The sequence below is a fragment of the Sitophilus oryzae genome, unplaced genomic scaffold, assembly GCF_002938485.1.
Source record: "Sitophilus oryzae breed Bouriz unplaced genomic scaffold, Soryzae_2.0 scaffold_172_pilon_pilon, whole genome shotgun sequence".
NCBI classification, from domain to species: domain Eukaryota; kingdom Metazoa; phylum Arthropoda; class Insecta; order Coleoptera; family Curculionidae; genus Sitophilus; species Sitophilus oryzae.
Window position 1 is genome coordinate 2100404 of NW_022146424.1, and position 25598 is coordinate 2126001.

General features: G+C 32.4%; 1 protein-coding gene across 1 annotated transcript in view; it reads right to left on the reverse strand.

The window, feature by feature from the left end:
- Positions 1–17714: 17714 nt before the first annotated feature.
- Positions 17715–25598, reverse strand: part of LOC115881458 (protein tramtrack, alpha isoform-like) — a 42218-nt gene continuing 34334 nt past the window's right edge. The window contains exons 3-6 of the mRNA XM_030898940.1: positions 25061–25216; positions 21864–22046; positions 19716–19924; positions 17715–18101 (exon numbers count right to left, since the gene is read on the reverse strand). Coding sequence (XP_030754800.1) covers positions 17847–18101; positions 19716–19924; positions 21864–22046; positions 25061–25216 — 803 coding nt within the window. The 3' untranslated portion in view covers positions 17715–17846. The remainder of the gene's footprint in view (positions 18102–19715; positions 19925–21863; positions 22047–25060; positions 25217–25598) is intronic.

The window sequence follows — 25598 nt, forward strand, 5'->3', positions numbered from 1 at the left end:
TATTATTAAACAATCGACATATTTAGTTAATGATAATAAAAAAATATTATTATAGAGAACTAATTCTATTTGTGATATAAAATCTTGTTTTATAACAAAAGCACTAAATTTTAGAAGTAAAAATTGCTTTTAGCTTTTATGGCCGGTACTTTTTTATTAACTTCCTTTATATTGAAATAAAAATTTATAGTCTACTAAACCAGCACACAATGTTTTTATATTTTTACAATAATCATTAATTTTGTGTTACAGCCATTTTTTACCAGGAATGGTCAAATAATAATAACTCAAAACACTGCATAAACTGAAATTACAAATATCATACGAACGAAAAAAGGGTGTCAAAGATGGCTGAGAATGACAATCGATGGTAATTATGGCGAGGTCAAGACCTAGACGTCGTTACTTGGCCCGTACTCTTCTCTCTTTTTTAATGACGCTTACTGCCAGTTGGCAATTAGTGCCCTAAGAAGGTTGTAATTTATTTTTATGTTGAGCAAAAATGATTTTTAAAGCGCTAAAAATTTGTGTGTCTGAAAACGTTCAATCTTTCTATAATTAGTGTTAATTTTTGACAAGTTTTATCTCAATTTTTGATAAATGGCGTCTAGAGATTGACCTCGCCAAAATTATCATCGATTGTAACGCCCCAGCCGTCTTTGACGCCTTTTTTTCGATCATACGGTATCAGTTATATTCTAAATTAATACATTAGTTCTTTTTTTATATATAAATAAAAATAATCGTTTAATAAAAAATCACAAAAAATATAGACAAAATGCCACTTACATATCTATATAATTATTTTCACAAAAAAAATAATTTTTAATTTTACTTTCTTTAATATAGTTCAAACCAATGTTTTTTAAATATAGTTATTTAATTTTTATAATATTTTTTGGAGTGTGTGTTAATGCAGCGGTAACTAACGTGTAAATAATCTAACCTATCTTTTATGAATGAGTAAAAATTAATTTTGAGGAAATACTCCAAGAATAACTCAATAAATTCTACATTTAGTTAAATAATTTATTTTTTCGTTACTGTAAATTTCCTCAAAATTTTGCACTGTAATTATCGAATGTATGGGATGTAAATAGATAGATTAATAAAATGTTAATATAAATTCTATAAAAAATAAAACTGTTTTTCTTTTTAATCCTGATATCTTTTAATGTTTTACCTGTCATAACGTTTTCCTTGACAGGTAAGGCGCACTAAGTTTAGATTGGAAAGTACCCATATGGCATACAAAGAAAACAAGGTATGATCGATAGCGGCTCCAATTTCGTTAAGTTTGCGCATACCACCTGTGACGTCATACGCCATACAAAAAAATATCCATATTGTTCAATTGCCACTAATAAAAAAAGACCTAAAATAGGGAAGAATTAGGACATAACCCCAAAAGTTATGTCAAATCATCGAACTTGACATTTGAAAAATTATTTTCACATTTTGACACAATCAAATTTCACAGATGACACAATCTGTTTGACAATTTGAAATTGGCGCGCAGAGCTTGCCGAACAAAGATGCCGTTTATCACCTGTGACGTAGTGACCAACCTGCGCAATATCATACCTTGTATTCTTTGTATCATGCCCATAAGGGTAATGTATAAACACTAATTGGCGCTATTCTTGCAACGAACGGTCGCGACCCAAAGCTTTTGGTCGTTTACGCGCTCGCTGGTTCGAAGCCGGATGAGATCAACTATCTCGTGAATAAGAGATCTCGACACTCGCCAAGTCAGTAGGCCATTGACAATGATATGGCCGAGGACTGTAGTTCAGATTCCGCGTAAACAAAGTAGGCCCCGTCCAGATTAGCCATAACGGCAAAAAGGAGATGTTACCTTAAAATACTTTTCTTTTTTTAGTAATGGAAAGTATCAAGAAACTATGGCAATTGCGACAATCGTTTATATAATATGTGTTTTAAGAGGACACTGTCCTTCAATGAATATTTCCGTAGATTGAAGCTAAGAATCACCGGGGGATACAGATCCCTATTCTGTGGAGAAAATGGGAAAACACTAGAACACCTCATAACTAGGTGCGCCGAGACGACAAAGAGACGATTCGTGTTATAAACTTTGGTACGACTGATAGCGGAGATGAAGAGCTAACCTCTGTATAACCGTCTCAGATACTGGCTTTTGTAAAAGCCCTGAGACTGTGTGATGAGTTATAACTGAAGAAGCCATCCTTCCATACAATCTGCAATCCAAAAAAAGGTATTATGTGTTTAAAAGTACCATCATATTATTATAAAACAAGAAAAAAAATACTTGGTTTTTCCCTCTCAATTTTTCACTCTCAACATCAGACGATTCCAATCTGATTTATGTAGGGCCAAATTACCAACCAAGAGCCCCCTTTTATTGGCAATGGCGTTTCTAAGTGACTAATTCGATTGATAAATAATGACGTTAGCGACAGCCAGGATGAGCATTTAAACAGGATGAGCATTTTAAGTAAGTACTATCGAGAAAGAGTGGAAGAAAGATTGAAGGTAAGAAATTGAATTGTTAATCTTGTTAGCCAGGGAATCATAATTTAAACCTTATTAAAAAATAATTATTTTTCTTTTCAAATCGAAATTAATGTCGTTAAGCCTGTCTGTTATATTAAAATCTTAAAAGAAAGACTAAGGATAATTATTATTACCTATTAATCTGTTTTATTTTTTAAAAAAATATAAGTTTTTAAATTTTGTTAACGTCTCCTTTTTGCGGCTGAGCCTATAATCCGTTGTTGTTATTAATCGACATTTTGGCCAACTTTGTTTACGCGTAATCCGAACCGCGGTCCTCGCCCATATCATTGTCAATGGCCTACTAACTTGGCGAATGTCTAAATAGACTCTTACGAGATATCCGATATCATTCAGGCCTGAACCAGTGTAAATAAATAGTGTGTCAATAGATTTTACACTCATGCCATGGAACAACAACACGACAGACTTTTCAACCGGTCACCCGTCCATCCATTCGTATCGTCTAACGTCGCTTAACTACGCTGAACTATCCGCCGTTGCTAGGCACGAAATTAGCCGGGTCTTTATATTTCTCTATGATTTATTTTACCAAAGCTTGCTATAAAGCCCAAGCACGCGTTCACTGTGCCTGATGGATAATCCAGTCCTCCAATCAGTCCAGATTTGCTGTCTCTCCATTTCCTGACGACATAACGCCCATTTAACTGGCTTTTTAAACCTTTTTAGGGAACTATATGCTAGAGCATGCTTAATCCTATTCGACAGTCAAATCCCGCTTTATTAGACGATGTGCGCTAATTAACCCGTTTATTCCAGCATATAATCCTGTCTGTATATTCTTGATGTAAAAGACGAAGTCGAAAATTAGAATACAAAACTGTTTGCAAGGACATTATAATACAAAAAGTAGACACTTATTACAAAAGATTATGCTTAAATTAATATTTTCATTAATCGGAGAAATTTTAGATATTGTTACAAGTAAAAATAAAAGACCGACTTGGGTTTGTAACAAATAACATAAAACATAATGTAAGATATTTTCAGTCAGCCAATTTGATGTAAACCGTTGTCTGTCTCTCTGTCTCTCTGTCCATCTGTATATTGTCACAAGCAGGGCCGCTTTAAGGTTGATTCTCACTGTACCTTCCGTATCAGCTCCTTTCCGTTTCCCTTCAGTTTACATAAAATATTATAGCATGTAAATGAATAGGGCACATTATCCGTTCCTTTTACCTTCCGTTCCATTCTTTCCTTCCATACATTTATTTGGCGGACGGACTGAAGCGTATCGGAAACAGCGTTGGCAAGTTCTTACATTTGTACCAGCTCTGTTAACATTTTGCTGATATTTGTTTATTCTTTCACCTCTTAATTAATTGTACAATAAAAAGTATGCATGGAACTGATATGGACGGAACGGAATTTTACGTATAGCGTCAATAAAATAAAAAAATACGGAACAGATATGGAATGGATATGGAATGGAAACGGAAGGTATAGTGAGAATCAAGCAGGGCAGCAGGCTGATGAGGGGCGGTATTTTTTAATGAAAACACCTAGGAAAAATATGTTAAAAAATAAAACATACTGCGACAATATTATATTATTAGTTTTAAATTATTAAAATAAAATATTAAATATTTATTAGCAATTAGTGTACATAGATTAATGTAAGACGATTCGAACAACTTTGACAAAAAGATATGCCAAGGAATAAACCCTTCTTAAAAATATAATTTTTAGTTTAAGATTATTATTATCTTTTTGTGTGTTTTTATTCTAATTAATTAGTTTTTATGTAGTTTACGTTAATTTACTTTAAAATGAAAATGTACAGGTCTTGTCAAAAAAATAGCAACAAATGGGAAAATATTTTTCAATTTAGTTATTGAAAAAACTGTTTCTATAGATTTTCTTCAGCATATTCAATTTTATTATTAATCATGATGTCGTGCGACATGCTATAAATATATAAAAATAAATAATGGTGGACTAAAATAGCCAAAAAAGAGAAAAGTTGTTCAGAATTTGATTTGATGTCTATTTATCAATAATTAATCATTTTACCCGAGTGACATTTTTTAACATATTTCCATTTGTTGACAATATTAGGTATAATAACACTGTAATAATATACCTACATATGGTAATATATTTTAGTAAACGGGGCTTTTTGAATTGCCTTGACAGTTATTTCATAACATTTTTTTAAAAAAGCATCAACTTTTTTTAAAACTCAATGAAATATTTCCGTTTGTTTTTGTTTTGTTTTGTTTGGTAAAAAATTATGAAAAGACAATTTCAGTCAGCCAATTTGATGTAAACCGTTGTTGTCTGTCCTCTAGCCATCTGTATGTATGTCTGTCCGTCTGTGTATTGTCACAAGTAAAAATAGGATAGGACCGACTTGTGTTTCTAACAGTTTGGTAAAAAATAATGTAAAAGATATTTTCAGTCAGCCAATTTGATAACCGTTGTCTGTCTGTTTGTTTGTCTATCTGTCCGACGCTGCATTATCAGACATGGTGGAATCAACATCACAATCTGGGTTTTCGCGAAAAATACGTCCACTCTAAAACGCTGTTACGGCACAAACCCCTTTGATAACATAATTTTTACTAATGTGGACGCGGCTTGTGTATCCCCCTTTCTATTGTGTCCCCCTTTCTTCAGTTATCATCATACAGTCTCAAAGCTTCGTCAAAAGCCAGTATGTGAGACGGTTTTACAGACGTTAGTTCTCAATTCCCGATATCAATCGTACCAAAGTTTTTGGCAGGAATGGCTGTCGTCTTCCCATTTTCCGAGCCATTTTCCCACAGAATCTGCATTCGCCGTTGTTTATTAGCTTCAATCTACAAAAGTATTAGTGTTCTGTTAAAAAAAATCCGTGACAACCCGAAGACTGTTCTTAGTTAGATCAAGAAAAATACCGCAAGTCCTGAGAAATTTCTTCGAGTGTGTTAGACCGTTGACTAAAAGCAAGTACAAAAAAAATACTATAAGTGCGACATTATTTAATGACGGTACATGTCTTTTGGATCACCCTGTCTACTACGGAAACAGTGGAAATTAAAATTAGAAGCAATCATCATTAGAAAACCATATAGTGCGTTTAGACTTGAGCACGCTCACTCTGAATCTGCCTGTGCGCGAACAGCCGCGAACGTGAGCCGTCTGGTGTCGGTTTTTGGTCCGTGCTCAAAGGGATTTTATGCAGGGCCGGCGGAAGGGCCGGGCGACCCGGGCGACTGCCCGGAGCGCCTAATGTGAGGGGCGCCACGCCAGCAACTAAAATATTAAAAAAAAATGTTCGTGGTATTTTACTTATAACTGAAAAGCTATCAACTTTTTGTAAATAACGTTTCTTTCTATAATTCTTGTTTTTATAAAATTTCTCTAAACAAACTGTTTTGGGTCAAGAGCCAGCAAAATTGACAGTTTTAGACTGCTTGTTGCTCAAAATTGCACTTTGTCTACTACCCACACCCTTTATTTGTTAATGGGTGATCTGCCCTAAAATTATATGAGACAAATATTCATTCGCAAGAATCTAAATATGATCCCGATATCCTTATTATCAAAAAAAAGCTTGTAAGTTTGCCTCATTAATTTATTAACAGTAGTGGGAAAAACGTCAATCTTTTGGTGATTTTGATTGTTCTGGATTGAATATGTAGTAATACATGGTAAATGGTATCAGAATCGTAGAAATTTCTCATTAGAGCAAGACAAATAAATGCATCTCAAATCTGAAACACTGGCTGATACTCATTTTGAAGCCGACAGAACTGTATCTGATCATACCTATACTGATTTTGCACGAAATAATTGATTGGAAAAAGAAAAAAAAATCTTAATTTTTTATAGAAAAATAATGCTATTACTTGCAACTAAATAGTAATGTTTTCAAAGATCACTTATACTTATCATTTATATACCGGGTGCGTCTCAAAACTGGCTCACTCCTATAACTTGTTTATTTGTTCAGATAAAAAAACGAGATTTGGTATGTTAGTATACGACATAAATTAGGATTAATTGACGTATTCAATTGTTTTTGATCACTTCCTCTTTCACCGGAAATTAATAAAACTTTTGATTTTTAAATGTCAACCTCGGTATATTTCTACTTTATACGATAGAAAATGACAATCTGAATAGAATGACATATCGTATGTCAACTTTTGACATTTTCGCATATGGATTATTTGAAATTGTAACATACCGTTCATAACGACAATCTGACTCGAAATATCAAGTGTGTGGTACAAAATTATTCGTAAAAAATTCTTTTTCCAAAAATGCAAATGAGCCACTTGTTCAATTTGAAAAATTGGCATATGGTTAAAAATACGATTTGGGCATTTTTTAACCGACCAGGACAAGACACGAAAAACATTAGACGATCAAATTTATTTTTCCAAGGCTCCTTGTTTAAAAATTAGTGTTTTTAACACAGCCATGGCACTCTAGATTGAAATTTAAAATACGATTTTTTGAGCAAAAATGTCGAAAGTTGACATATGATATGTCATTCTACTCAGAGAGTCATTTTCTATCGAATAAACCAGAAATATACTGACTGTGCCATTTATAAATCAATAGTCTTTCGTTGAAACAGGAAGTGACCAAAAACAATTGAATACGTCAATCAATCCTAATTTATGTCATATATACCAAATACATACCAAATTTCGTTTTTTATCTAAAAAAATGAACTTTCAAGATGCACCCGGTATAGAAAAAGAGAAGAATTTAATTTGTACCTTTAAGTGAAATTTTATTGTTAAAGTAGCATAAATATGCTTAGTTGTTATGGTAACATGTTAACTATTTGGGGGGGGAGGGGAGGGCACAGGTAAGGTATTCGCCCGGTCTCAATATTTCCCTTCCGCCGGCCCTGATTTTATGTGTGCGCGAACGCTCAGTTTGCACAGGCAATTTGTTTGGTTTAGTTTGCGGTTGGTCTGCGTTCGTGCGTGCGTATGTGATTTTTTTTGGTTTTCTTTATTAAAATTATGGAGTGGATCAATGAATCTTCATTATTATTAATTGAAGAATATGAAAAGTTGCCTATATTATGGGACATTAAACATTCTTTGTATTTTTGTATTATTAAAAAATAAAAAAAACGCATGGCAAGATCTTGTAAATAAAATTAATATTGAATATGTCGATATTAATGAAATTGCTATTCTAAAATTAGTATCTTTTGTTCGTAATTTTAAATTCGGTGTTAATATTCAATCTTATAAAGTTTTTGAACTGATCATAGCCCTTCTCAGACACTAAGTTGTTGCAGTAAATTATATCGATTTCTGAAAATTTGGGTTTGCCACCAGCGACGATGTTTTCGATTTTTCTCCTTTTTAATAATTAAGCTGTGCATAACAATGACTGCAGCCTCGACTATTTCTTGGTCGTCCATTTTTTTCGCCAACACAACTCTGCTGTGCGCGCACAAATGGATCACTTCATTCGTCGAAAAATAAGTTTTTAATTTGAACGGAACCGAGAGCGCGAACGAATGCAGTGCGCGCAGGCTCAGCTCGTGCGTGTTCAAGTCTAAACGCACCAATAGGCATACGGCATAAATGAAACGTTGGATGTTACTTGTTTTAATGTTTTATTGAAGAAATAATTACTTTTTCTCGTGTTTTTTTCTTTAAATACTTGGACAAAATCATGATTGTAAAATTAGGATAGAAAATACACATAATTCTCACCACTTTGTCCATAACACAATATGTATATAACTATAACTTAATAGAAACATACATATATTTACATGTCTACAAATATGTATAACTAAATATTATTATAACCACCTCAAATACAGTATAGTCAAATTAATTATTAATTATTTTATCATGCTGTACAGACTAAACCAAAAATAATAAGTAACAATAAAACGTTTTTTTAATTTTCTTCATTTTTTTTAATACAATATCACTTTTCAGACTTCAAATTGAAGACAAAAATATGTTTTGTCTTTTAGTAACTTTTTCTACACTTAATATACACTTAATATAAATGGAAAATACTGATGAATATTTTTTACCATGCATACTAATAACTATGTACATATATAATAATAATTGTTTAATAATATAAGGACGAAATTTGGCACGCACATTTCCTTAGTTGAACTTTTAATATCTCGAAAACAAACGAAAGAAGATAAATACCAACAAATATTGAGCAACAAAGTACTTTGACATTAATTGAGAGACAGTTATCTTGTCTTGCTATGAATTTAGTTCTTATATTTTAATAAAAAAAAAGTTGCTTTATTTAGCTTTTCTATTTTAAAGTCTATAAATTAATAATTTCTAACAATAAATTCAATTAAAATCACAATAATCAACAGTTGAGCAACGAAGAATATTATTTCACTATAGTTTCAAATATAAAACGAAAAAACCAACGCAAATTACAAAAAATTATAATTAATTTTGAAAAAAGTTTAATAATTCAAATTAATATGAGTGAATATGATGTAAGAAGTGTTCAGCCATTGTTCATCGTTACGTCATCATTATTTATCAAATATGAGTTTTAGGGTGTCTCAAATCAGTCCATATTGTTTAGAAAATTTTAAGTACCTACGTTCATTATTATTGACTATTATTATTATTGATTGAGCGAGTTCTCTCTCTCTCTCTCTCCGTTTTTTTTTCGCCATTTATTCATTTTTTCGTGGACTATTCAATTTGTATGACGCTATCAGTTTGTATTTTACATAGGAATATTACATCTTTGCATTGTACTTACTTCATATACGGCGCACAGTGGCGTGAAACTGATAATATAAAGAAAAAAACCTATATTTCCTAAACCGTTAATCCAATCGCATTGAGACGGATTTTATTCGATTCAGCTTAACAAAATACATCAAATAACATGGTTTAATAAATTTATTTAAAAGTAAACTGAGCACCAATTGAAACGTAAAGTGAAAATTTTTGCATGAAGTTGAACTTCTTGTATTTTCTAAACTGTTGAAGGCATTTTAAATTGCTAGCCAGATTCTGAAACGCTTTTTTATCAACTGTCGAACCGTTCTTTGCAGTTTATTTAATTATTGGCCAATACCCATAATACAGGGTAAAACAAAAATGCGTGCATTTTTTACAAAATTTTAAGTGGCCTCTATTTTGTGGGGGGATGGAGGATTTCCATTATTTGGGGGTATTTTAAAAGAGCTGTTTTATACTTCGGGATGTTTTTGAGTTTTTTTGGGGTATCGCTCTCCATTGCGATGTTTTCCTTTTTTTTATGATTTTCGGTAAGGTTTTAATTCTAATAAATTTATCGCATTATGAAATTAATATATTGTATTTTTGAGTATTATGCGTATTAACTAATGATTATACTAAGTGATTATACTGTATCGTTAATGAAAACTGTTAAATGCTTCTTTTGTTATGCCAAGATACATAATAAAAACTGTTCATATAATTTAAATATACCAGCTAGACAAATTTTTAACGCCCTGTATAACTGTAACACTTTTTAGTTTTATAAAATTATTTGTTTGCTTTATTTAATTATACATTAAAATGCATAATGCTTAAAAATACGATATCTTCATTTCACAATGAGATAAAATTATTAGTATTAAAACTCTACCGACAATCATAAGAATATCGAAAACATCGCAATGGAGAGCGATAGCCAAAAAAACTCATAAACATCCCGAGGTATAAAACACCTCCTTCAAACTACCCACAAAAAATGGATCTCCTCCATCCCTCCACAAAATGAGGCTCACTTAAAATTTTGTTAAAAATGCGCGCATTTTTTTTTACCCTGTATTATGGGTCTTGACCAATAATTGAAAAAAACTGTAAAGAACGGTTCGATAGTCGATAAAACAATGTTTTAGAATCTGGCTGGCAAATTCAAAATTCCTTCAAATGTTTTCTTCTCCGTTTTTCCTTGTAGAATTCTCGCCACAGTATGATCCAATAAGCCTTACAAAGTGACATTACCACAACTTTCTGTTATTTCCACCGTATTAGGGTAACACTGTTTTTTTGAATAAAGCACTTGCAAATAGGGCGGGAAGATATTACAGCCTACTTCCTTAACACATTTTCTTAATATTAAATTTCATATTGATATTTTGTTAAAGATGCGTCAATAATTAAACCAAGGCTTTTTTTAGAATCAATATATCTCATAGGATCAGCTTTTTTTTCTTTCTTTATTTGTTCCTCCTTGAAAAATCCTCTCGAATTTTTTTTTATTTTATTTTGCTTACTTCTTTTACACAAATCTTCAAAAGGTTTCTCTGGGCGACCTCCGACAGACTTAAGGGATGACTCGTTTTCGGATTCATGATCAGATTCATGAAAATTATCCAAAAACTCGCCCTGCAACTACTCACTATACTTCCGAAAGAAATTGTGTTTCACATGATGCACTTCTCTCAATTTTTTGGTAAAGTTAGATTGAAATCTTTTTTTTATGGCTCCAGTTACCAGCAACAACCGCTCTCCTTGTAATTCTGGATACTGTTCCCTTAAACCTTGCTCTAAGGGTACTCGCGGTTAAAGAGTAACACGCACACAACACTGTATGGTATTACAAATTGCGACATGTTTATTATCCAGCTAATAAGACAAATCCAACAACAATACTGATAAAGTTTCATATGAAAATTTATCTAAAACCGGTTTTCGGCGTCCGCAAAAATGAAGAATGTAGTTTTCATTTTTTTCCACACTGTTTATCTTTTATTTTAAATTTTTAACAAACGTGACCGAATGTGACGATAAAATTTATAGAATCACTACTTTAAAGCCCCATACTCACACTTCGCTACTTCACTTCGTTCCTTCCTCGCGTCCCTTCATCCAAAAATCATATATTTACTATGGGAAAATGTCGATTTTATGCGAGTTTGTGTTCCTTCCTCCTTCGTCAAAACGCTACTTCGTCCGTTTACTTCCTCGAAACGCTCCATCCACGTACTGTCGGTTTTTGGAGGAAGTAGCAAAGGAATTATCACGAACACAAAAAAATACTTAAATATATAAAATATATAAATCGATCTTGGATTTCATTCGTAGATAATTTCTTGATTTGGCAGTAAGTCTGGACAGAGTGTCCCATTTTCGTGTGTTTTGCAGGTTTCCTCGTTTATGAGTTGAGATACAAAGATGCGGTTTTCACATTACGCTGTTACTTTTTTATGAAACTAAAGATGCTACATACAGATATGTCCTAGCTCTCTTACTTCCTAAAATACAGGGTGAATCTGAAATTATTGCATTTTTCGATCCCCTTTTTATCATAACTTATCGAAAAGGTGAAAACGGTCTCCCGTACAGTTTTTCACGTAGAATGCAGTGCCGTAACTATTTCTTCGTTGGAATCTGTCTTTTTTAAATAGATTAAAATTTATATGTTTTTATGCGATATGTGTAATTGAATATTATTTTATTTTCCTTGTTACGGGCTTTCTAAAATACTTATTTTCATAAACGGGGTAAAAATGCATTATTTAACTTTATTACATAGTCGGCCGGTTTAAATTAGGTAATCAAAACAATCAACTAATTTATTCGACGTAAAATGTTGGTTATTGTATGTTGGCATGTTATTTAAAAGTAGCATGAGTTCAGTTTCCGTGTAGTTTATCAAAATATCACGATGCAAAGCAAAGTTATCTGGTAAAATTAAGTTAAATAAAATAAGAGCCGTTTAGCAGTTTAGCAATACCTAAATAAATAAATATAGAGTATATTATAATTTTAGAAAGCTCATAACAAGGCAAATAAAATAAAAAATAATATATAGAGTGTCCTGTTTAAAAAAAAGAACATAAGTTTGAGCCATTTTTCGAAAAGGACAGCTCCCAACGAAGAACTAATTTCGTCACTGCATTCTACCTGAAAAATGAGACACGGGCGGTGGGTAAGTACTCAATAGGTAGAACAAAACAAAATCAGGGTATTCCGTATATACCTGTACATTTAGATGAACAGTCTAATTTTATAAAAGGTATTTTCAACGACCGCATAGTAAATACCCGGTATAATACCAGTAATATCAAGAATACGAGTATAACTACATTATTCCTTATATATTATTGGTATATTTCTATTCCCGGTATTATACCTACCGGGTATTTACTATGCGGTCGTCGGAAACTCCTTTTATTAAAATTAGGATGTTCATCTAAATCTACAGGTAGGTATATACATATATACCCAGATTTTATTTATCTACAAATTGGGTACTTACCCACCGCCCATCGCTGATCATTTTCACCTTTTCGATAAGTTATTAGATAATCGAGATACAAAGGTTATCGAAAAATGCAAAAATTTCTACTAATTAAAAAAAACAAAAAGTAAAAGAAAGAAATAAGGAATAACTTTGAACTAAGAAGGCTAGAATAAATCTGTATCTGTGTGTAGCATATTTAGTTTCATAATAAGTAAAACAATGATGTGAAAACGGCATCTTTATATCTCTACTCATAAACCAGAAACCCCATAAAACACACAAAAATGGGACATCCTGTACATCTAGCAATCGCCAGTCGATATAAAAATAATTCACACACAGTAGTCTAAAAAATGGAAGAAAAAAACAATATTCTCTTCATATTTGTGAAAAAATACATGTCCATATTTATGTAACCGTAGCGACAAAAATAAAAAAAAAGAAATAGTGTGCATGATGCCTTTACAAAAATATCTGAAGAAATGGGGATTGACATCAACGTTTAATTAGTATGTCATATTTCATAGTTTCGATATAAATTACATAATAAACTTTACTCTATTGTTGACTCGCCTTGTACATTCATACTGATATACCTTGTACATGATACTGAAATATTCGGATTTATTAAAAAAACATATAATTAATAAAATTAAATTTTTATTTTTGACACGACAAAGAATTGCAGTTTTATAAAATAAAAATTATGCGCCTTTCGGATTTTTTAAAAATTTTAGAGGTTACTAGATATTTCGTAATAAACATGTAGCTGCTATATTAAAAATATTTTGTGGTGTGTTGTTGCATAATCGACTAATTTCCAAGCATCGAATGGACGAAGGAAGGAAGCGAAGTGACGAAGTAACGCGAGGAAGTAACGCGAGGAAGGGACGCGAGGAAGGAACGAAGTGTGTGATGTGAGTATGGGGCTTAACAATCAAATTTTAATTTTGACATTGTTCGATGGCCGTCAATAAAACTATAACCCGAAATCAAATGAAAATTACTAAAAAGAATATGCAGTAATTTACGAAATGCCGTAATGACTTCACCAATCTCTTTCATCTGGTTAGCAAGTGATTGAGAGAGTTCTACAATATATGACGTGACGTTTAATGATGGCTGAACATTCAAAATATTATGTATTCCTCACAATACCTAGAAAATTGAACCCTAAAACCCCATTCAAAACGTCAAAATTAGCAGAATAAATTAGTGGTTCCAATTATACTTTATACTAAAAAGTTTACGATCATTCACAATGTTTAAAAAAATACAAACACAAAAAATTAATAGAATATCCTGGCAACTGCTTGCGGAAGTCAGTTGTATCCATAGAGAAAACCTGATAATTAAATAATAAAACAATAAACTTTTCATTTCTAACCCCAATTTGTTTTGGCTGATGATAATCAAAGCTCAAAATGATATTAGTCGCAAATTTTCAAGTGAGGAATTTACTTTTTCTTCTAATTGAAAATTACTAGCACTAATGGTTATATTGAAATTAAAGGAACAAACTTCTACGTTAATTGAAACCACTAATTTGGAGGTTCTGAATGAAGCTTGATACTTAATAGCTAGTAGATTTTATGTATTGACACATTTTTCAATTAATAACAAAAAATACTTACTCTAGAAAAATTAAATTGCAGTGAAAATATTAAATATTTTCTAAAATATATTGTTGATGATCAAATAATATTAATATACCAGTATTTAACTTGATGTGAAAATTATTTTATCGTTCAAAACCCGTCTTAATTTTATTTGATCATATATCTATATCTATACACATTATATTTCGTTTTGTATAAGAGTAATGGAAGTACATGAGCATATAATCAAAAAAATAACATTTTTTTGTACAAATATACATAAGAATTTTGAGAAAATTTGGCATCTTCATTTTGGCACTCTCGTTTCAGTTTATACGTTTTCCAAAAAATATCTCCATGTATGGTTGTATATTGCTGCAGAGAAAACAAGAGACTTGAAAACAGTTAAAAAAAAAGACTAAAAATGGTAAATTTTTTGAATTTGAATGAAACTTCGCGATTTATTTTTAAACCTTAACTGCTGACATGGAGTCTGAGAGACTCCGCCGCAACTATGGCTTACAATTACTGTCAACGAAAAAAAAATGGTAAACACCGGTTTTTCATTTTATAAATATTTTGTGTCAGCATTAATGTTATACTAAGTGCTGGCAAAGGTTAGTCTTGGGTCGAGATTTCCGTATGTAAGAAGAGTACAATGCGTTTATAACGTATTGAACAAAGAGGGAACAGTAAACACGTTGCCAAACGTATGAAATAAACCGAGAAACTGCACATTGCTAAGATACGTGGAAGGGGATATAGCAGATTTGTCACAGTCGACCGGTTGACCCAATCAGTACCTCTGTCAGTACTTAAAGTTCTAGGGAGAGGTTTACATCATGCGTTCAGCTTCACTATTTAATTACGTCTCGTGACACTTTATTTGTTTTTACGAGCCCTAACAACTATATGTTGGGACAAGATCTTTTTTTGCAATAAAAATAGTAATTTGTTAAAATGACTCAATTTATTTTGTTTATTAATCTAAATTCAAACATTACAATATTATCTAGACAATTTTACTATATTTTTATAACTTTGCAAACAAATCACTTTTGATAATAGCTTATTTTGCCAACTTTTATTTTTAAAGATTTTTGCATACTGTCTGCGATGAAAGTTTTTGAAAAACTACAGTCAATTATTTCTAATAGATTTCGAGATATCGATTTTTGAATTCAGAGTTCTAATAGCGCGACCACTGTCGAACACCAATTCAATTCCACTTATTTTACCAAAAGTGCAAGTGTTTCTAACTTACACTTAAAAATGTTCAAGCTATAGGGAAAATTACAACGACTCGTTAATAAATAAACTAAAAAAAGTTAAGTACGAGCCCTAACAACTATATGTTGGGACAAGGTCATATTTTCGAATTATTGGGTTTTTCAAAATGACTGAAAAATATATGTTTAATTTTTTAAATATAAACATAGCCATATATCCTAAACAACTTGACAATATTTTTATGAATTTGTAAATCAATCCATATTTACAGTAGCGGATTTTGTTCATAAAAGGGACAAATTTGCTGACAACTAAATGTTGGGACAAGTATTTTTAAATAATTAATATCATCATAGGCGGCTTTGCTATAAACGTCACAAATGTCGCAAACTGTTTACTTCAGCATTGACAGCTTGGAAGTGACTCGATACTTTGAGATACGCGAAATTATCATTCGTCAATACAGTACGGGAAAAACAATTCGAAAAATTTCTGATGATTTAACTATTCCAAAAACCACGGTTTTTAATATAATAAAAAATACGGCGAATCTGCCAATGTAGACGTTAGAGGTAAAAGTTCGGGAAGGCCAAAAGTTGTATCTCAGAGAGATTTACGAAATTTAGTTAAAATTTGCAAGTCTGCGAGAAGAACTGGCTCTTCGCGAAGTAACAGTTAAATGGAATACTGTAACTGGTTTATATATATGAAGAGAATGTTGCCGAAAATATATCCGTAAATGCGGTCTGAGGTTTTATAAGGTAAACTTTATTTTGTGTGGATAATCAATTATCTGAAGATTATTGATACAAATTCTTATTTAGGCCAAAGAAAAAACGACAAAAAACAACAAACCGAGAAAAAAACAAATTCAAAAGAAAAATCGGTACAATTGGGCAAAATCTAAATTATCGTGGACACAAAATGATTGGAATAAGGTCATATTTAGCGATGAGTCTAAATTTGATGTTTGCGTTGGAGATCATCGAAAACGAATAATACGAAATAAAGCAGAAGCCTTTCATATAGATTGCTTAAAGAGGGTTGTCAAATTCCTAAGGGGATTATGGTTTGGGATTGCATGTCAGCAAGAGGTTTGGGCAAACCAAATTTTATAGATGGCACTGTTAACGCCCAAAAATATCAACATATACTTGAGACCTAACTTTTGCCTAGTGCTCAAGAATTGTTTCCAAACGAAGACTATATTTTGCAACAAGATGGAGCATCATGCCATTCAGCAAAATCAACTAAAAATTGGTTCGGTAATAATAATATAAAAGTTCTATCCCATCCTGCAAGTAGTCCGGACGTCAATGTTATAGAAACTGTGTGGCATAAAATGGTCAATATTTAAGAAACCACACTCAACGAACAATTTTTGATTTGCGGACAAAACTGCAGGAAATTTGGGATAATCTTTGCTAAATACAATGCCATTAAGAATTCAGGCAGTCGTTAAGGCGAAAGGTGTAAGACAATATATAGTTGTCAGCAAATTTGGCTTGATTTTGGCAAAATAAGCTATTATCAAAAGTGATTTGTGTGCAAAGTTATAAAAATATAGTAAAATTATCTAGATAATATTGTAATGTTTGAATTTAGAATAATAAACAAAATAAATTGACTCGTTTTAACAAATTACTATTTTTATTGCAAAAAAAGATCTTCATCAGCTGAAAACTGCTAAGTATGCACTAAAAGTAAATGGATGGGTTGTTTAAATTTTAGAATGAAAAAAACAACCTTATCGATTTTTTTATGTAAACATATTGTAAATGATCTGATCTTATGGTTCTTGTGGTTCTTAAGTTATGGCGTGTTATGTGAACAAAAGTTGAGTTTTTAAAGTATCGCGATTACTGACGTTTTCTCGTTAATAAAAAAAATGGATACCCTAACGATATCCTTATAATTCCACTTCAGATGCTCAGAAACATATCTAATGAGTTTATCTAGTTACCTTTCCTAAAAAAAGTTTTAAAAATAAGAGGTGTGCGATCGTGATTTTACTTTACTTGATAGGGAAAGGCGTACCGGCAACAACGCAACAGCACACCATCGCATTTCTCTCACTCCGACTTAATAAGATCCCTATGAGATTTACTTCCACACATGTAAATACCGACCCAAAACTAACAGTTGCCAGCACGGTAGAGTAGGGTCAGCAGTTAATATCATGTACTGATTGGTTTCTATTGGTTGAAATCATAAGTTATAAATCAAACTTTGTTTTTCTCTCTGTTTCTCACTTATAAACGTAGAATATAATTAGCATGCCTGAGAATTCACATTCATAACTGATGTGGTTCTACGACTGTACCCTCTCCTAGTTACAACCGCCCCTTGAGCTTCGCACTCCCTGCGCACCCTGTCGATTATATCAGCAACCAATTTCTCTTCTTTTATCCTCTGTTCTTCCCAGTCCAGTGTCTTATCAGGCCTCCTCTTCACCACGCTTGTAGCATTGGAGGTGGGAGATATGCTACATGAGGGCAGAGCAATTTCTACAGGTTCCTCTTTTATCTAGAATAAGAAATAAGTTACAGTTGTAAATTCTTAAACTTATAGTGTCAAAAAATAGTGTATCTAACTTCAGTGGGTGAGTCTACAGATAAAAATAAAATAAAAAGTTCCTATAAACATATACTCTAAAATGCTTTCTATTTATCACCCAAGCAGCATTTGGACGTCGGGATAACGTTGTGTCACGCGACCAAACGTCGGGGCGCAACGTCGGCACAACCTCGTGCCAACCCTAGTCTGCACTAGTTTGGAGAATAATTTTTGGGTCGAAACGACGTTGGATACCGACGTTGGCTAGAAGCCTAATTTAGTACAAACTGCAACGTTGTTTAAAATCCTAATTCACAGAAATACAAAACTAATATGGTGTCGAAGTCGCGTTTTATCCTAAATTGGGATAATTATAGTAAAAATATTATTTTTATGATTTAGTTAGAGACATATGTCAGATGGCAGTGAAGAAAAACAAAACAAAAGTATTTAAGTGTGGAGGATGTTTGAAGATCATAATTATTGAAACACTTTAACCGACTCTGTAACTCGTTACTCAAGGCAAAAAAGTTAAACGCAAACAACTTTATTGATAAATGTATTGTTTCTACTTTTTTACTTAAATTTTCTTGAATTTTTCAGTCGAAAAAATTGTTTCCGCGTGTTTTTTAGGGTCAAATATTTCAAGTTAATGTATTCAAAAAGCAGGAATTGCTATTTTAGAAACGAAACATTTTCTTATTTAACAACATGGCGGCTTTCACTTTGTTGTTTTGGAGATTAAGATGGAGTAGTTCGAGTAGTCGCATACTGGACTAATAAAGACGCAGTTCGGCCTTGACAGGTAGTATACTAGTCGCAAGATTGCCTAATTTAGTCATCCTAGAGTCTAGCTTGTGCCGCCCTCTATAATATAAATAAACGAGGGAGTGGATAAACTATCGGTAATATATATCGATGTATATTTAAATTTAGTTTTATATGTACCTTTCTTATGTCCCATTATAATTAAGTTTTTTTTTTATAAAAACCAAAACAGCACTGAACTGTCTGACTGAACAGAACAATGAAATGAAAATTTAAGATTTAAGGTTATGGTTCAATACAGTTGCAAAAAGGTAGTGACTCGACGTCCTACCAACGTAAGAATAAGGAAATCTAAACAACGTTGGAATTAGTAAAACAGACGACGTTTGCATAACGTTGGAATAGGTCCTGAAACTGACGTCGGAAAACTCTATATTGTGCAATGTTGTAACTACGTTGTCCGAATCACCTAAAGATCACTTAAGCAAAAAAGGTTACAAGACAACGTTTATTCGATGTCGCAGAAGCTTCCTACTTTGCTGTAGTACTAGTCCAACGTCGGCACAACGTTATAAAAACGTTTAAATTTATTTTAATACCCGAGGTAGGGAGCTAACTATTTTTTGTAACAAATCCAACGTTGTGTTTAATAAACATGTGGTCGCAAGTCGTGAAAATGCTACTTGGGCAAGGAGACCGAAATCGACAAAATATAAAGATACAACTTTTAGTCAGCATTAAACGACCCACACAATGTTGCTAACAAGAGAAAACGCACTGTACAATATGGTGTGCAGCAGTTAAAAATAATTTTACTTGAATTTCTTCTTCGTTTTCTGGTTCCGAGTGCCTGGTTGCATAATGTCCCATGTATCCTTTTCTGCTCTTAAAAAATACATTGCAGTGTTCACACTTGAACAGGGGAGAAGGGTTTACGAAGTTATTGACGTGAGTTTTGTACTTGTGTCGATACCAATGAGTCCTGGAAGCCAACACCTCTCCACAACGCTTACACACGACGCTACCTAAAAAAGAAAAAAACCGGATAAGTGCGAGTCTTTTGTGGCGGACAAGTGCGAGAAATTTGTAGGACGAGTGCGAAAAATTTGTAGGTAGGTACATTAGAGTTAATACAAACCAGTATTTTCAGGTACGTTCCATAACAGGTCCATATCAATACCTGTTCCTAGTACCTTTTACCTAGTACGTTTAGTACTAGGTGAAACAAAAAAGTTTTATACAAAGTTTTGATACTCTTATCTATGAATTTCAGAATCTCAAAATTAGTGAAATATATTAGTGGTTTCAATTAGTGTAGAAGTTTGTTCCTCTAATTTTAATGTAAGCATTCAGGACGTCAAAATTAGTGGTAGATATTTTCAGTTAGTAGAAAAAGTTAACAAACGTTTAACTTTTGCTAATTATTTTCAAAATTAGCAAAAAATGTAATATTGGCCTTTGATTGCCAACCCTCAAGAGGAATTCTGGTTAGGAACACAAAAATTGATTGTTTTATAAGCTAAATATTAGGCTCTCTCTATGGATACAACTGACTACCGCCAGCTGTTGCTAGGATAATTTATTAATTTTAATTGTAATTTTTAGACATTGTGAATGATCTTAAACCATGATACAAAGAGAAGAAGGTATGGTACTGCGCAGCTACGCCACAGGTGATATCGGCACCATTGCACAGAGGTTCCCCTTAATTAGCTGCGCGGTCATAACTGTTAGATATCTAGATATAGCTTGACTGCACCTTTTTTAATAGGAAAAAATAAGTTACTTTTATTTTAAGACAAAAAGTCAATCTTTAACCACCCGGTATAAGATCCGGCGGCAATTCGCGGCAGCCAGTAGCAATTAATTTATATGCAATATACTTTAAGCAACAAGTATTAGCATGCCGCTTAAAAGGATTAGAAAGAGAAAGTAGTTAAAAGTCTTAAAGAGTGAGAAGCAAAAATGTAAAAATACTATTTTTGTTGCCTTGTGTTGCCATATACTAACATTACTTAGGTTTAATTAAGTACAAAAAAGAAAAAACAGTTCTTTTTACCGTCTTTTCGAACGTCCATTACAGAAAAGGTAACAGCTTTTATCAATTTTAATAAAATAAGCAATTAATACCAGTAGCAAAAATGTGACATTTCTAATAAAAAAAAAGCGCTACAGTAGGCTTACTTGATTTTGTTATTTATTATGTATCGTTTACAGGGGAATATAAGAAAAATATTAGCAACAGTTTCATGCAAACATTTTGAAATTAATATTACAAAATAATGACATATCGGGAACCACTGTGCATTGGTTAGGACACTTCGCGCGCCTATTTCAAATCGTCAAACTGATGACACATGATAAATGTGAAAATGACTTTTCAAACGTCAACCTCAATGATTAGGCATAAATTTTGAGGTTACGTCCTAATTCTTCCCTATTATAGGTCTTTTTTATTAGTGGCAATTGAACAATATGGGTATGTATCAATGACTAAAGAATTCAAGGACAAATAACACCCGAGAGCAAATTGTTACGATGTCACCAAATATTGCCGTGGCACATATTTTTCTTAACTTAGTTTAACTTACTTTCATACTTTTTTAGCTGTTTGAAGAGATGTTTATATTTTTTGATAAATGCTTTGACTAATTAATTACGAAAAAAAACGTATTAAAATGTTAACAAAAGGTACAAAACTAGTATCGACGTATCAACTACGTATCAGAAAAATAATTGTCGAGTTCAATAAGAAAACTAAGAAAACGCTAAAAAGGTGGAGGGGACTGTTTATTTACCTATGAAACGTAACTTCTGACTCTTTCTTATCGCTGCGGCTTTTACACTTGAAAGCCGATCAACTAATCACCATTGTAATAAAGTTTATACAAAGTTCACTACACACAAACTATTAAAAATCGCTCAAATTGTCGCTGATGGTACCGTAAGGTACCGTATGCTTACCATCAGCTTGGGGTAGATATTCCAAGAATTCCCGCTTCTTCTTTTCGTAGCTGTCTTCACTTTTGGAAGACTCGTCATCAGTCAGGAAGTGTACCCCTGCATTTACTTCTGTATCAATTGCTATAGGTACCAACTGAACAGTAGCCGTTTTTTCACAAGTCTCCAAAGGATCCACAGGCTCAACTAGAAAAGTATAATCTTATTTATTATACCGTATAATCGATAATAAAACGGCGTCAATGGCGGCTGAAGAATGACAATTAAATATTTTTTTTATTGGCTAAAATAATAATTTTAGCCAAATCATTCTCTAGAAAGATTAAAAAAAGACAGAACGTTTTCAGGCACACAAATCTATTTCCAAAAAATATTTTTTTCTCGAATTTTAAATTTTAAATCATATACCTACACCATTTAGAAATAATTTTTACTCGATAAAAACATAAATTACAACACTCTTAAGGCCATCTAGCAGTAAGCGCTGTTAAAAAATAAAAAGAGTACGGATCAAGTCTAGGGCTTGACTTGTTAATATTATCAACAATTATTATTATTCCTCAGCCGTCTTTGGTGCCGTTTTTTCAATCTTATGGTACCGTATGATGGAAAAAACGGCGTCCTGTTTGCTGGGAAATGACAATCTATGACATTCCCTATATAAATGTACATATAAAATGACAGTGATCTTCATTTCATAGCCATAGCTGATGCCGTTTTTTTTTCGATCTTACGGTATAACCGTTATTATAAAAACCATATACTATCTTCGTTACGTAAACAACAAAGGGTATCAAGTAGTGATGGGTTGTTATTTAACTATCTGTTATTTTATAACAATTATTTAGAAATAACATAACGCAACCGTTACTACTTCTAAAAAATAACAGATATAAAATAACGACACGTAGAGATCAATATAAAAACGAAAAACGAAGTCGGCGCTCTGCACCGTCACGAAATTCTTTGCTGCTCGAAGCAATTCCAAAAAACAACTAGTATGGATGGAAAACATGTTATTTCGTCAACCATCGATACAGGCGGCGAGACAACGGACAACGGAGTGGGGAATGCGCTACGGCGAACGTAGCTGCTTCGGTCGATGCCGTCGACGGTCGTATTGGGCTTACAACAGCTTAAAAATAATAGGATATAAAAGAAGCAGGTTTTTTGAAACGGTTGCGGCCATAACGCCTGGCGGTCGAGATAACAGGAGTGGGAAAGGAACGCTGCTGCATCGGTCGATTGTCGATGGAGGCTCGCAACGGGTTGGAGAATAACGCATCAGTTGTTTTAAATACATTGTTTTTCAACCTGTTACGAGCATAACGGGCGGAGGTCGAGATATTATGGCGCTGAATGTTTCAGTACGTTATTAAGTTTCAATATTTAGGTATTTATTTATTCTGAAAAATTTTCAGAATAATATTTTAAGATTTTTTAAAAATGTATACAGGGTGTTTTGAAAAATATGGTCATTGATTAATCACGATCCTGCTTAAAGCCCTTGACGTAAAAGCTGATTTTTGGAGAACGGATTGACTTTAGGGTGTAGAGGTTCGATAAGAAGGGATTTTTCGAAACTCGAATTCTAAGGGGGTGAAACCACCCTCAAATATTAGAATATTTTTGATTTAAAAACCGGTGAGTTTTTCGGAAAAACTGTTAAACACGTATGTTTTATTTCGTTGTTTTACATATTTTAAGATTTTTTAAAAATATATACAGAGTGTTTCATAAAATATGACCATTGAGTAATCACGATTCTGCTTAAACTGCTTGACGTTTAAAGCTGATTTTTGGCAAACGGATTGACTGTGGGGTTGAGGTTCGATAAGGAGGGGTTTCTCGAATCTCAAATTCCAAGAGGATGAAAACGCCCCTCAAAAATTACAATATTTGTTATTTAAAAAACGGTTAGTCTTTCGGGAAAACGTTTGGACGCGCATAATTTATTTTGTTTTTTTATATATTTTGAAATTTTTTAAAAAATCATACAGGGTGTTCCAAAAAGTTGAGTAATTGATTAACCACGATTCTGCTTAAACTGCTGCAGTTTGTATGTTAATAAAAATTCTTGCTTTGCTTTATCATCACCATTACAAATTATTAATTCGATGCGAACGAAGTCGCGGGTACACGCTAGTTTAAGTGTAAAATTAATTCGAACTCTAGTGTATAGTTGGTTTACTTATGAAGAATATACTACACATTTTCTTATATTGCTATTTTTTGACCGCAAATGGTAAAATTTTAACTAAGAGCTTCTCGCCCGTTGAGTGAGATGCACCCTGTACACTGCTACGCAATTAAGGATCTACGCGGATCGAGGGGCAAGGCGTAGGTAGATCGGAATGTATACGCATAGACGAGTGGCGGAATTTTGACTTTTTTATCGCAATTTGTAAACAGCGCTTATTTGTAAACAACCACCGTTTTTAGAGAGGTATTTTAGATAACTATCGATATTTAGAAATGTTTTGACACCCTGGAAATACTACCACCGTGCATGTCATTGTTGCAACTTGCAACTGCGTTAATACGCCTGGCGGTGACCGCCTCATACTCTTTCAGATATTTAGCAATAAAATAAAGAAACCTGTTATTTTTAAGCTGTTATTTTAAGCTGTTTTTTACAAATAAGTATAACAGTTTCAACTGTTATCTAAAAATAACAGTTTTGCCCATCACTAATATCAAGAAACAGTGTTAATATGGTATATTAATCATGGCTTGACTTGAAAAAAAAATGAGTTGTCATGATATTAAACCTTGTAACATTTTTTAATCATAACTATAAGCTATTCCTTAATAGTTGGTAGCACAGCGGGAAGGGTTGGGGCCATAAAACATCATAAACCATAGACGCTACATCTTTTACAAATTATTCTTAAAAAAAACTTTATATTTCTTCACTAATATATGTCGTATAATCCACTGTTACTGAAAATACCAAATAACGGGTAAATACATATTTGTATACAATATCATATTATTTTACGTTGTTGTAGCAAAATATATTTTAACAAAACTTAAATCTTAAAACCCTAATACCCGACACTGGTACGGTCAGTCCCGGAAAATATCTTACATACCCTTAAAATAAAATTTATCCCATCCGTTTGCATTTATAATGAAGGTCTTGTGCTATCAACCATTAATAAAATGACTATAAATCCTATAACTACAAAACTACATACCTTTAATTTGTTCTAAACAAAGCATATTCCTAGCTTCTTCCGTAGATATTATTACAGTTTCCTGCTTCTGCTGATAGTGTTCAAGATTTACAATAATTGAAGATGGAAGATTGGTGTGATTTTGGTTATTTTCTTGGGAATAATCCAGATAATCCTCTTTGAAAGACATGTCAGATTTTAAGGAATAAAATGAATCATGTATAAAGTGTTTTTTTCAAGTTGCTAAGATTGCTAAATGAAAATTAGAAATAAAACACTGGTGTTATTATTAGAGGTAGATTTATTAATAAAGGAAAAATACATTACACATTCTTTATTATCTTTTACCTAAAATAAACTTTGTATAGGTATACAAGAAGGTTATAATACATTATTTTGCACCATCGCATTCAGTTTTTTTTTTCATTTCATCTACAACTTAACATATTTATAAATTCATATATATTTATTTATTAATTAAAGCATAATAATATAATATATTTAAGAAAATGTGTACATAAAGAAAAAAAAATATGAATAATGTGATCACAAAAATAAG